General features: G+C 34.2%; 1 protein-coding gene across 1 annotated transcript; it reads right to left on the bottom strand.

The window, feature by feature from the left end:
• Positions 1-4712: 4712 nt before the first annotated feature.
• On the bottom strand, positions 4713-9911 carry LOC143554267 (protein CIA1-like). Its single transcript, XM_077044066.1, has 10 exons — positions 9612-9911; positions 7957-8103; positions 7628-7846; positions 6652-6716; positions 6505-6570; positions 5872-5943; positions 5702-5764; positions 5556-5625; positions 5378-5461; positions 4713-5288 (listed from the first exon to the last, which is right to left on the bottom strand). The coding sequence occupies exons 1-10, from the start codon at positions 9807-9809 to the stop codon at positions 5217-5219; spliced, it is 1056 nt and encodes a 351-aa protein (XP_076900181.1). The 5' UTR covers positions 9810-9911; the 3' UTR covers positions 4713-5216.
• Between the last annotated feature and the right edge of the window lie 1916 nt (positions 9912-11827).

The following is an 11827-nucleotide window of genomic DNA, read 5'->3' as shown; positions in this document are numbered from 1 at the left end:
CTTCCTCTATCGTGATGTGCGGGTGATCCATGTGCCCCGCGGGTGGCTTATGAGAGGATTCTCTGTGCCCCGCGGGTGGTACTTAAGAGTTTTTGGGTCTTTTTGATACCCTACCTTTTAATTTACCTCTTTTAATTGAAAGAGGTAAATTAACATGTCAATACATACACGTCATACATGTTAAACGTGACAACTGAATTTCTGATTTTTGGTAACCCCTGCATTTTGGTTTAGATTATTATAAGGTTTGTTAAAACTTTCTTATCGGCGATAATTGATTCTAATGATGCATAAAGGAAAAACTCTCTTAAGATGTGATTGTACAAACAAAAAAAAATATCTTAAGCCTTACATTAATATTCTATCATGGTCATGATAATAAATATAGAAATTAAGTTGATGCATCAGTTTATTCTTATCTGAAAATGATTGACGTTTTGATTTATATTGAGACATGTTGGGTGCATTTATTTTGTAACATGCCGAGGACTCCAAAAATCGTATAAACACGTATATAATATAACGATTCAATGAAGAGTATAAAACTGAAAAAGAAAAATATTAATTACTCTCTTTTTTTACTTTAATTTTATTTGATCTGGGACACTCGGTTACACCCGATTTAGCTAGCTAAGAACTAAGTGTCCGGCAATAACACACACCTAAGAACCATGACTGAAGCTAAGCCACGGCCTCAGGCCAACCATAATGAAGCCGTGACTTAGGGACAACCACGGCATTAGCATCAAGTACAAAAGAAGGTGTGATGGTAATAGGGCTACACCCGTAACCAAATGAGTCATCAACTTAGAGTTTTTTTTTCAAAGTTAGAATGAGCCCTAGATGTTCAAACCAAGACTCAGGATCAATCATGGCTCACGCACATCCAATCTGAGGCTCAAGGCAAGTCGCAGCCAAAAGGCATTCTATCCTTGAGCGCACAAAGCAAATGTACACGGACCGTGATTCAAGCTCGGTCACGGACCAAAAGTAACAAGCACATTCCAGCTGCATTCTAAGTAATAATGAAACGACTCAAACGAGCTAATTTGAGTTAACCACATGGATCCAAACCATAATAGAAGTCACAATGAAATAATATGAAGGAGCTAGACGTCATGACTCAGACCAAGTCACAGTCCAATCATACCATGTTCCAATACAAGGCCGTTCACGTCCCATGGGCTTAACCATGCTGGACCTAGGGCGTCAGTTAGGAAGGTTACGTGAAACATTCATTATACTTAGAAAGGGCTCACGCAAGCAATTGTCTATTGGCTAACTATCGAATATGGTAAGACACAAACTACAAAGAGCTAGAATTCACAACATCTTAAGCGATAAGTACACACCAAAAGATTTAAAAGAAAGACTCAACTATAGGTACAAATGGCTTTAATAGAGCCTAAACCCATGTTACATTTAAATGGGAATGATGACATGATGTTATATGTAAGTATAGTTAGTTCATAATATGAATTACAAGTTACCTTAAAGAGATCCTCAGTAGCTAAACATCCGGCCTAAACGTCCCTACAAATACCATCATCCTAATAAAGTGAAATAATCACTTCTACCTTCATTTCTTTGGTTCTTCATACTCGTCTCTAAGCCTCAACATGACTTAACCAACCAAAAACGTTCTAGGGCGCTATCCTCAACCTTGCACTGCTCCAAGACTTAAGCCTCTTGAGCAACACTTCTTACTCTAGATTTGTTTAAAAAAATCACGAAAAATATTGTGCTTATATTGCATATGTAAATATGCATTTAGCATGATGATAACTTATTATGTAAGATAATAATAACACCTTGTGGAACTCTTTAATAATGTTGACTGAGAAAAAAAAACGTGAAATCTTTTTAGTGCTTCCACTAATATTGTTTGGAATCTTTCTTTTTTCATTGTTGTTAGTTGAAATTTTGAATGAAATAAGATCCAATTTTTATAAAATGTCATTGGCTCAAAATCGTCTACGTGTCATCTTTATGAGAAAAGGTCCATTGTACGGCTCCGTTTAAAGACATTTTTAGCTTGTGATTTGTCACCACAAACATCCAAAGATTGAGAATGGTGGGCCCTCCACACACACATTTTTCTTTTTCACCTTTCTTTACATCATGAAAATAAGGCATATATAATATTTGCATATATTAAAACTTGATAAAATAAATTTAAAGACCTATAAGTTTATTAAATTAAATTTTATATAATTTATAGATTACTAACTTTTAATAAAACAAAAAACTCATTCAATTAAGTTCTATCACGATGTCTTGATAAGGTCTTAGTGTTTTATTTAAAAAGCATAAAAAACATAGTGTTTCTTTGACATAAATTTGTAAAAATTCGAAAGTTTATAAAACCGTTATATTATTAATAACTACACCCCATACTAACCTCAATAAATTATAAAAAAAACATTATAAAAATAAAATAAGATTATATTACTAAAACAAAGTTAACATGATTTAAAAATTAGTGAGTTTAAGCAAACTAATAGATAACTAAAGTAAGAGATGAGTTTGGGAAGAGGGGAGGGGGTGCCTTTGTTTCAAGCTTCACACGCGACAAGGATTAAAAAGAAATTATCCGTTTAGAAAAAAAACTAAAATAGGAGGTTAGATTACATTTAGTAAGTATATAAATAAACTAAATAACATTTTTAAAAATATATCAAAATGCATAAAACAAGGTTCGGACCCTTGACCTCATTTAGAGTGAATGTTAAAGAAACGTGGGTTAACCAATACAATTATAAAACACATATCACCTTTGATTTTATTGTCTATTTTTTTTATTTATTTCCGGGGGCTAGCGTCAAAAGTTCTTCGGTCAGTTGTGACTAAAATGCATATATGCTAAAAAATAATAATCATCGAGTGTGGGCGACCCAAGTCACACTACCTTGGTCCGCCTCTAGAGGGAGTGTATTTGGTTGGATATCACAAGAGAAACAAGTGAGAAAAACACCGAAAGGTGCGTAAAAGTGTGTAATAGGGTTTATACCAAAATAAAAGCTCATATGCAGAAGATTGACCTAGAGTATGAAAAGCTCAACTTCGAACAATATGATTGTAATTTGAGGCAGCCGTCCAAGTAGCGTAGTATTTGAATCTGGATTAGTTTTCAACACTTGGGCCCAAACGCCACATGCAAAACAAAGCTATAAGGCCCATCAATCATGCCGTTAGATTAGGACGTTAGGTTGTGAACTAAACGATTTGGCTGCTCCAAACGAAGAATGCAATTAGGGGTGTAGTCGAGCTGAGTCGCTCGTGAGCCACTTGAGATTGACTTGTTAAAAAACTCAATTCGAGTTGAAATTTAACAAACTCGAGCTTTAATTAAGGCTCATTAAATAAACGAGAACTTCATATATCGAGCTCGAGTCAGCTTGCGAAGCCTAAACGAGCTTTTTTATTTATTTATTTTGTTTGATATATTTATATAATAACTACATACATGCATAATAACTATTATATGGTATAAACATATGATAAAAAATTATATAAATATATAATATATTATATGGGGAAAGTGAATATGGGGTTGTTAGGCATCTAAGCTTGGATGCGAAACCAATCAAAACTACGTCGTTTTGGTTAAATCTACCCAAAAAAACTAACCTTATTATTCTTTTTCCTCTCTTCACTTCATTTTGAATGCAATGATTATTTATTCCCTGCTTCAAATCATTTTCAGTTTTACCATAGAAGGATTAACAGAGTAAACAAATGACAGCAATGTAAAACTCAAAATGTTCCCTGGTCTAGCCTACAAATAATAATTAATAACATTCTTTAACTTATCAAAAATAATCATTTGATTGTCTCGATCAGAATTGTTTTCACTTCTGTTCTTTGAATGTGAATATAAATATAAACATAAACATTCTTCATATTTAAAATTGCAATAAGAGACTTTCGAAATCAATTCACTGTGAAAAGGCTATTAAAAGATTTTTTTTCAATCTAAATGAAGTCTCCACAATTATTTATTATTTATTGTTTGATAGCCACCACTTGAAAATTTTTGATTGGTAAAATGAAAATTTCGAAATTTTATGAAAACACAAAATGGATGAAAGTTGCGACCAGTTCACATCCATGGATGAAAGTTGCGATCAATATTGAACTGTGTAGAAGCTCATTCAAGGTAAATTGGAGACATTTAAGGAAATTGGACTCTATAAAATAGGAATTAAGTTTAATAAAATTATTTTTTTTGGGTAGATTTAACCAAAACGACGTAGTTTTGATTGGTTTCGCATCCAAGCTTAGATGCCTAACAGTCTCATATTCATTTTCCCCATATTATATATAAAACTTTGTACAGTTATATAAATATTTGAATAATATTTTAAGATAATAAACAAGTAGAGCCAAAGCCAAGTTTGACAAACTACTCACGAGCTGAACTCACGCTTTACAAATATACAACTCTAAATGAGCCGAGCTCTAAGCTCAAGCCCTCTTAAACAAAAACAAGCCAAACACAAGCCTAAATGAGCTCGGACTCGGGCTCAGCTCGTACACACCCAAAGATGCAATGTATAGAAAAATAAAACCAGTTGAGCCACCAAAATAGAAGAGGTTTTTCTTTTTTAAATCATCATGATGAAATTTTTATTTTTTTAAATCATGATTTCATCGTCTGCCATATGCATCTACAACTTATAGACGCACAAGTCTTGAAGCAGGCTTGGGTTAACAAAACTGGTGCAACTCTTTCCACATGATTTTTCGGAACTCGCTTTATTCCTTTCTATTGAGTTCAAGTCAAATTGTCAAAATGTAATAACTACAGAACAATCGGTACAAGCATAATATAACAGAAATGAGTACAAAGTACATAAAACCAACAGCATGCGGAGATTTACGAAGGAAACTCCAAGCAATATAAGATTTTGGTATCAAATCTCATACCACTGATATTAAATTGTTTAGGTACAATCTTGACCCATTAACCACGAACCTAAAAATATTATCAAGACTGTAACGAGAATACACGAGCCTCGGGTATGATCACGCTTCATCTGGTTTATGGATCATACAAACCACCATAATATTCCTTTTTCACAATAAGACAACCTTTTTGTGCACAAATTAAAAAAAAGGAATAACTTTTACAAAGTACGGCATTCTTAAATTCTCATCCAAATAAACAATTTAACAAATAGAAAAAAAAACAAAATTTAAATAACCTTACAAAATTAGGGCATTGAATCCAACTTCCATATCTTGATTGTACCATCATCACTTGCAGAAGCAAGAAGCCTATTTTCCTGTAAATAAGTCAAATGTTTTTAGGTGTAAAGCCACAAAGTCATCAAAAAGTCAACATCTATTTAAGTCTTAAATATTAAAAGATCACCGTGGGGCTCCATCTCACGCAGTTTATATCCATGTCATGAGCCTTTTCTTTCTTATGAACTAGTTTATATTTTGGTCCATCAACCTGCATAAACGAAGAATACTCCCGTGTTATAAACGCTATAAAAACCAAGTTGAACAAATAAGTTGACCGATAAAAGTCAATTTTTGTTCCCTACCGAATGATCTTCAGACTCGATATATAAGCATATAGCATCATCGGCTGCTCCAGTAGCTATTATACCTTCCCTGTAATATTCAAATATTAGACGAATAAATAACAATATAAAACACCAAATATAATAACATATATATGTTATATAACCTTGACCAATGGACAGAGAAAATTGTTCGATCATGATAACCAGATAGCGTGCAAAGGTGACTCCTGTAAAAAAGTTGATGGGTATTATATAAGCATTTCATGAGAATGTGAGCATACATGGATCATTAATTGGTGGACATAAAATATAAAAATAATGGAATTATCCTCACCAAGATGTGTTAGTATCACCCGATTGTAATTTTGCAATGTCAACACCCCACACTTTAATGGCGATATCATCGCTGCAAATTAACTCACAAATTTTCAGTTACTTACAAATTATTTTGTCAGAAACTATGTCAATGATGATACGTATAATGATCAATCCGGGTCATGTTTTATCTCTAATAGGTCATATGTGTTAAAAGTCATCCGTGTAACGAACTCAACGTTCATCGAACCAGTTCGTGAACCGTTCGTATCAACTGTCAAGAAACGAACATAAAAAACACGAAAATGTTCATTTTCTTAACAAACGAACACGAACAAGATAATCCGTTCGTTTAATTGTTCATGTCCGCTCGTTCGTTCGGTTAAAGTTAAAAGAACGAACATGATTATGCTCCATTCGTGTTCATTCGATTCGTTTACAAACCTACATCCTACGAGTATTTTTAATGCATAAAACCTTCTAAATAAAATTTAGAAATAAGACTGTCATTAAATAAATAGACAAATTTTATAACCATGTTTGACACACTTAACTATTGGTAATTGATTTACAAATTTTTTGACAAAAAGTGTTTAGGGTCTATCCGTCCTTTTTTGACCCGTACTGAAAGTAACATGTTTTAAACCATTACCTGCAAGTAACCATTTTATCTCCGGTAGTGTTAAAAGATATAGCCCACACCGTAGATGAATGTCCACTGGTATATTGTAGAAAACAAAAAATAAATTTAAATAAATATGAATATGTTCAGATAAATAGCAAAAGATTAATGAAGTACCAATTAGATTCATTTAACGTCTGAACACAACGCCAATCATCACTATCACCATCCTCTGCCCAAACCTGCCATATGCAATTAAATTTTAATTAGAAAACAATTTACCAAATTTATGAAATTCAGTTAACACTGTGACTGGAATGATTGCTTCAGTATTAATAATTCTATTAGTAAAAAATAATTATTAAAATAACAAAAGAAATTTTCATTAAAAAAACAGGATTACTTAAGCAATGTCTTTTTTTAGTCAATTTACTTACAAAATCTTTAAATAAATAGACTATCAAACACCTATTCCTGTGTCACATTTGATTACAGCTGATTATCTAGAGACTAATCAGGGGTGTGCAAGTATCGGTTTTGGGCTCAAACCAAACTAAAAACTGAAATTCGGTTTTTGAGTTTTTATAACCATTCAAATTTAGACTTTCCGGATTTACCAGTTCAAGCCATTTTTATGAGAACAGAACAATTGACAAGGTTTGCGGTGGAGTGGAATGAAATTCATGTCTTAGGTGGAACCTCTATTCCATGCCATGTCGGAGTAAGGAAGCACGGGCTTCTCATTTCATTGATTCGCTTTTGTTTTGCTCCCTCACTCCTTGAAGAAGAGCGAAGAGCTGATCAATCAAGATTGGCCCAAGAATATTGAATTTGGATCTAAAACTTTGGGCCTAAAACCTTTTGTTAATCAATGGTTAATTGATTATTATACATTTGTGCTAATATATTTCGGTTATATTTATTATTTTTTATACTTCGCTTAACAATTAACATTCAAAACAAACATGAAAATCCATAATTCCAGTTTGATATTTTCGGTTTTGATACATGCAAAACCGAAACCGAACCGGAAATTCAGATTTTTATAAAAATTAAAAAAACCTTCGGTTTGGTTTTTCCGGTTTCATGCAAGACTGATTATTCAATATTACAATCAGTTATAAAAGTCATACTAATGAAGAATGTGTGTTACCTTTATAGCGTTATCATAGCTACAAGAAAATAAAACATCAACCGTCGGATGCCACTGGACCATTTTAACATCTTGTGCGTGTCCTTGCAACACGGAAACACAATCATACTCATTTCCGGGCAAAACTTCCCATATCCAAACACATTTATCTCGGCTACAAGTTGCAAGAAGTGAACCAGATGCGTTCCATGATACACTTTTAACTTCATTTTCATGACCCTATACACATTGCATTTAATTCAAATCAATGCAATGGATTAATTATTTTCAGAAAGTTTCAAAAAGAAGTGACTGGATAATGCAAAAGAAAATCATGAACGGAGAAATACCTCTAAGGAGGCCACACAATCAAATTGATTCCCATTTTGTTCCAATATAGCAGTGGTGGCATCAAAACTGGCAGTCGCTAACTTGTCACCAGATGGTGACCAGGAGCATGATCTAACTGTCCGAGTATGAACCTCTTCTAATACTTCCTGAACAATGTCAAAAGTTTACAAAATTAAAAGGTGGATCATAACACTTTTATTAAGCTTTGAATTTCAAAGTCCCAAAACAAAAAAACAGGTTATTCAAAAACAGTAACAACAGGTATAAGGTATATAAAATCAATATCTATTTTTACTTTCATTTGTTAATTGTTATGTAATCAGGTATAAAATCACAAACATAAAACTGGTATAAAAACAGTAAACAGGTGATTTAAACAATATATATAAAATCATAATCCTAAAATCAGTATATCAAACCATATATAAACATCAGGTGATTCTATAGGTGCAAACAAGCTGAACTGAGCCCCTCGCGAGCTAATTGAGATCGAATCGATAAGAAGCTCACACCAAGCCAAGCCCGAGCCTTACATAAAGCTCGTTTAGTTATTAAGCCTGATCTCGAGCCTTGTATAGGAAGCTCGTTCAGGCTCGCCCAGCCTTAACGAGCCTTAATTTTTACGTTTTGCCTCTTTTGGACTTCTATTAATTAATTTCACACTGCACAACCGAGCTCGAGCTGAGCTTTGGCTCTTTAAAGGTACTACACGAACTCCGAGCTTAGGTTCGTTTAAGGTTTTCTCAAAATAGATAAAAACAGTTAAAAAAGATACAAATTAATTATTAAGTAAAAAACGAGCCGAGCTTTGGCTTTAAAAAAAAGCTCAAAACGAGCCAAGAGTTCTCATAAGTCAAAACGAGCCAAGCTTGAGCCTAGTCGAGCTCGAGCGCGACTCGTTTACACACCTAGGTGATTCAAACAACATATATATCACAAATCAATATACAAGATGTAAAATCAATGTATAAATAGCAGTCTAACTTGTTCAAAAAGATATATTGAAACATATGTTACTTAATAGGAAACAAAATTCAAAATTTGCAGTGTTGAAACTCATTTAGCAGAAAAGTTCTCCAACTAGGGTTACAAGCATAGGTTTGAAGCAATCAAATGCGCTAATTAACGATCATTTAAATACAAACTGCCACAATAAGAGCTCCATATAACAAGTTTCAAGTAAGTAATCAGTTTTCAGTTGAACTAAACCCAAAGCCTAATGGTAAACATGAGCAAGGCCTTGTTCAGTTCGGTTCGTTTACAGCCCTACATACATAGAATTTCTGAAATAGCATAGATTCAATTCAGCCAGTCTCACACAAGCATTAATGTTATAAAAAAACATTTTTTTAAACCAACCCACTTTGACCCACAACCTGATCCGACCCGAACCAAATTAACCCTTTCTTGAATCGACCTGTCCTGACCCAAACCCGTTCTGACCCATGACCCAAACCCACCTGACCCGATTGCCCGTCCTAGTACAAAGATGTGAATTTTCAATTCAGAAGGTGCATCCAAATAATAGAACATACATAGGGTTTCTGTAAAAACTTAAAACATGGACTCAATTCAGCACCATAACCAAGCAAATCTCACACAAGCAATTCATCGAACACCTGGTATGCATTAAAAAAAAAACAAAAAAGCTAACCGAGCAATCAAAGGTAGAGTTAGGGCTCCGTTGTTTCCAGATTCGGACAGTCTTATCGCCGCCGCAGGAAGCGAGCATGGCCGGAACACCGTCGGCGCCAGTAACCGGGTTCCAAGCGAGACCCCAAACCCTATCGGAGTGGCCTTTTAGTGTTTGAAGTTGTGTAAGTTGTAATTGTTCTTCTTCGATTAACGTCATGATTGATTGATTGAATGAATGATGGAAGAAGAAGATGGTGTTGTAGTTGATCGGTGGGCGCCGGAGGAGTGTGGTTGGCTCGTGGGTTTATGTCTAGTCAAAAGGTTTTTAATAAACTCTCGTGATTGTGCAGTAAACTTTGATTTGATTTAAGATTTTTTATTTTATTTTTCTTTTCCTTTTTTGGTAGATAAATAAAAGTCATGTTTTGCTCATTATAATGGGTAGGGCTATGCAACGGTTCAGAACCGCGAGTACCGAACCGGAATCGAAAATGAATGAAAACGGAATCGGAACTGGAACCTATTATAGTAAACCGGTTCGGTTCCAGAACCGCTAAAGCTGGTTCTCGCTAATCGGTTCTGGCTAGAACCGGTTCGATCATTTATTTATCAACTGAGTTATGCAAACTTTGCAAATTGCAAAACAAGTTTATACAATTGTATGTCTTCTTTCATGGTAAAACTAATTTAGGTTACAACATGAATATCCACTATATTTTTTATTAAAACCTTAGTGTTGAAGTTAAATAAATCATTAGCAACGATAGATTAATGGAAGATCATATCATTTTATATTAAATTACCTTGATAGCTTAAATCAAAATTAATTAGAAAGAATATTTGAATTAAAAAATGATTGAATGGATACCGATCAATAAGTTACTCTATAAAAAATGAGAATTGGTAAATTTATTTAAAACGTTTTTTGAATATTCCGGTTCATCGGTTCCAAGTCTAGAACCGTCGGTTTTACCTGAAACCGAACCGGGAACCGTTTAATGCAAATTATGAGAACCGATAACCGAACTGGTACACACATTAGCGGTTCTGAGGCACCGGTTCGGTTCCGGTTCCTCGGTTCTGACGGTTCCGAATCGTTTTTTGCTCACCCCTAATAAAGGGCTACAATTTACAATTTAGTTGTTCAAAAATATTGATAAAATGAAAAAATATGTGCATGTTTTGTTGTCAATGGTTACATCATCATCATCATCATCATCGTACTTAGTAAATCTCATCAATAACAAAGCTATGGTAGGGTCTGAGGAGGGTAAGATGTAGACAACCTTACCTCCACCCCGTAAGAATAGAGAGGTTGTTTCCGGTGAGACCCCGGCTCGATAGTAGTTTTGCATCAAGCCTTGAACATTAGACACATAACACCGAACCATTGTGACACCCGCTAATTGGTGTATGTACCTTTGTCTTTCGGCAATCAACGCCACCACATGATGCCTGATTAACATTCCGCCACTTTTGACGTTATTTTCACGAAATTAGTAAAATAACGTCAAAGTTGGTGCAATTTCACTTTTGCCCACCCGAGGGCCCACGCATATATACATTATATGCGCACATCGCAACTAGGGTGTCAAGTTATTTATTTGTTAGACTATTCGATATGCCTGCATTAAAGCTTGTGTGAGATGATGTGATAATAGAATAATGAGAATCGAACACCACGCCTCCCGAACACCAATTCATTATGATTATTTGCGTGGTGAGAATGGTCCCGGCTACATATATGATTCTCGATAGATGGACGATTGGGTGAGGTGTCACCAATTGTTTGGCTTACATTTTTCTTTTAATATTTGTAATATTAAAAGCTAACTAAAGAATGAAGAATGGTAGGTATAACATAAGTTGAGTAATTGAGTAAATAGTGAAGTGGCGTTGGTGAAGCATGGAGAATGAAGAATCATGAGAATAACACATGACTTTAGTTAAATATATCGGATGAACCGTGTGATTTGCCTCATATAACCATATGATCATTTTTTGTATGTCATGCAGCTCATATGATCATTTATATCATACAACTTTTATAACACATTAGTCATATCTGGGTCATATGTGAGTGACGTTTCTTTAAACGATGTCTAGATAAAAGTTGACGTACCAAATATGTGTTTTGGAATAAACATTAAAGTTTAAAATATGAAAATTTTGGTAATTAGATGTTTAGGCTAATGTGCTGTTTTCAGATCAATCCAAATAAGCCCGTATCAGTTT

Source organism: Bidens hawaiensis, unplaced genomic scaffold (assembly GCF_021521415.1).
Source record: "Bidens hawaiensis isolate Kalapana, Puna unplaced genomic scaffold, B.hawaiensis_p1.1 tig00017574_1, whole genome shotgun sequence".
NCBI classification, from domain to species: domain Eukaryota; kingdom Viridiplantae; phylum Streptophyta; class Magnoliopsida; order Asterales; family Asteraceae; genus Bidens; species Bidens hawaiensis.
Note: the sequence above shows the minus strand (reverse complement) of the source record. Positions and strands in the feature narration are given on the sequence as shown.

Coding starts and splice junctions, on each gene's coding strand:
- LOC143554267 (XM_077044066.1), bottom strand. CDS start 9,809: ATGACGTTAATCGAAGAAGAACAATTACAACTTACACAACTTCAAACA. Junction 7,847..7,956: donor ATTGTGTGGCCTCCTTAGAG/GTATTTCTCCGT, acceptor CAATGTGTATAG/GGTCATGAAAATGAAGTTAA. Junction 5,944..6,504: donor GATAAAATGGTTACTTGCAG/GTAATGGTTTAA, acceptor GTTAATTTGCAG/CGATGATATCGCCATTAAAG.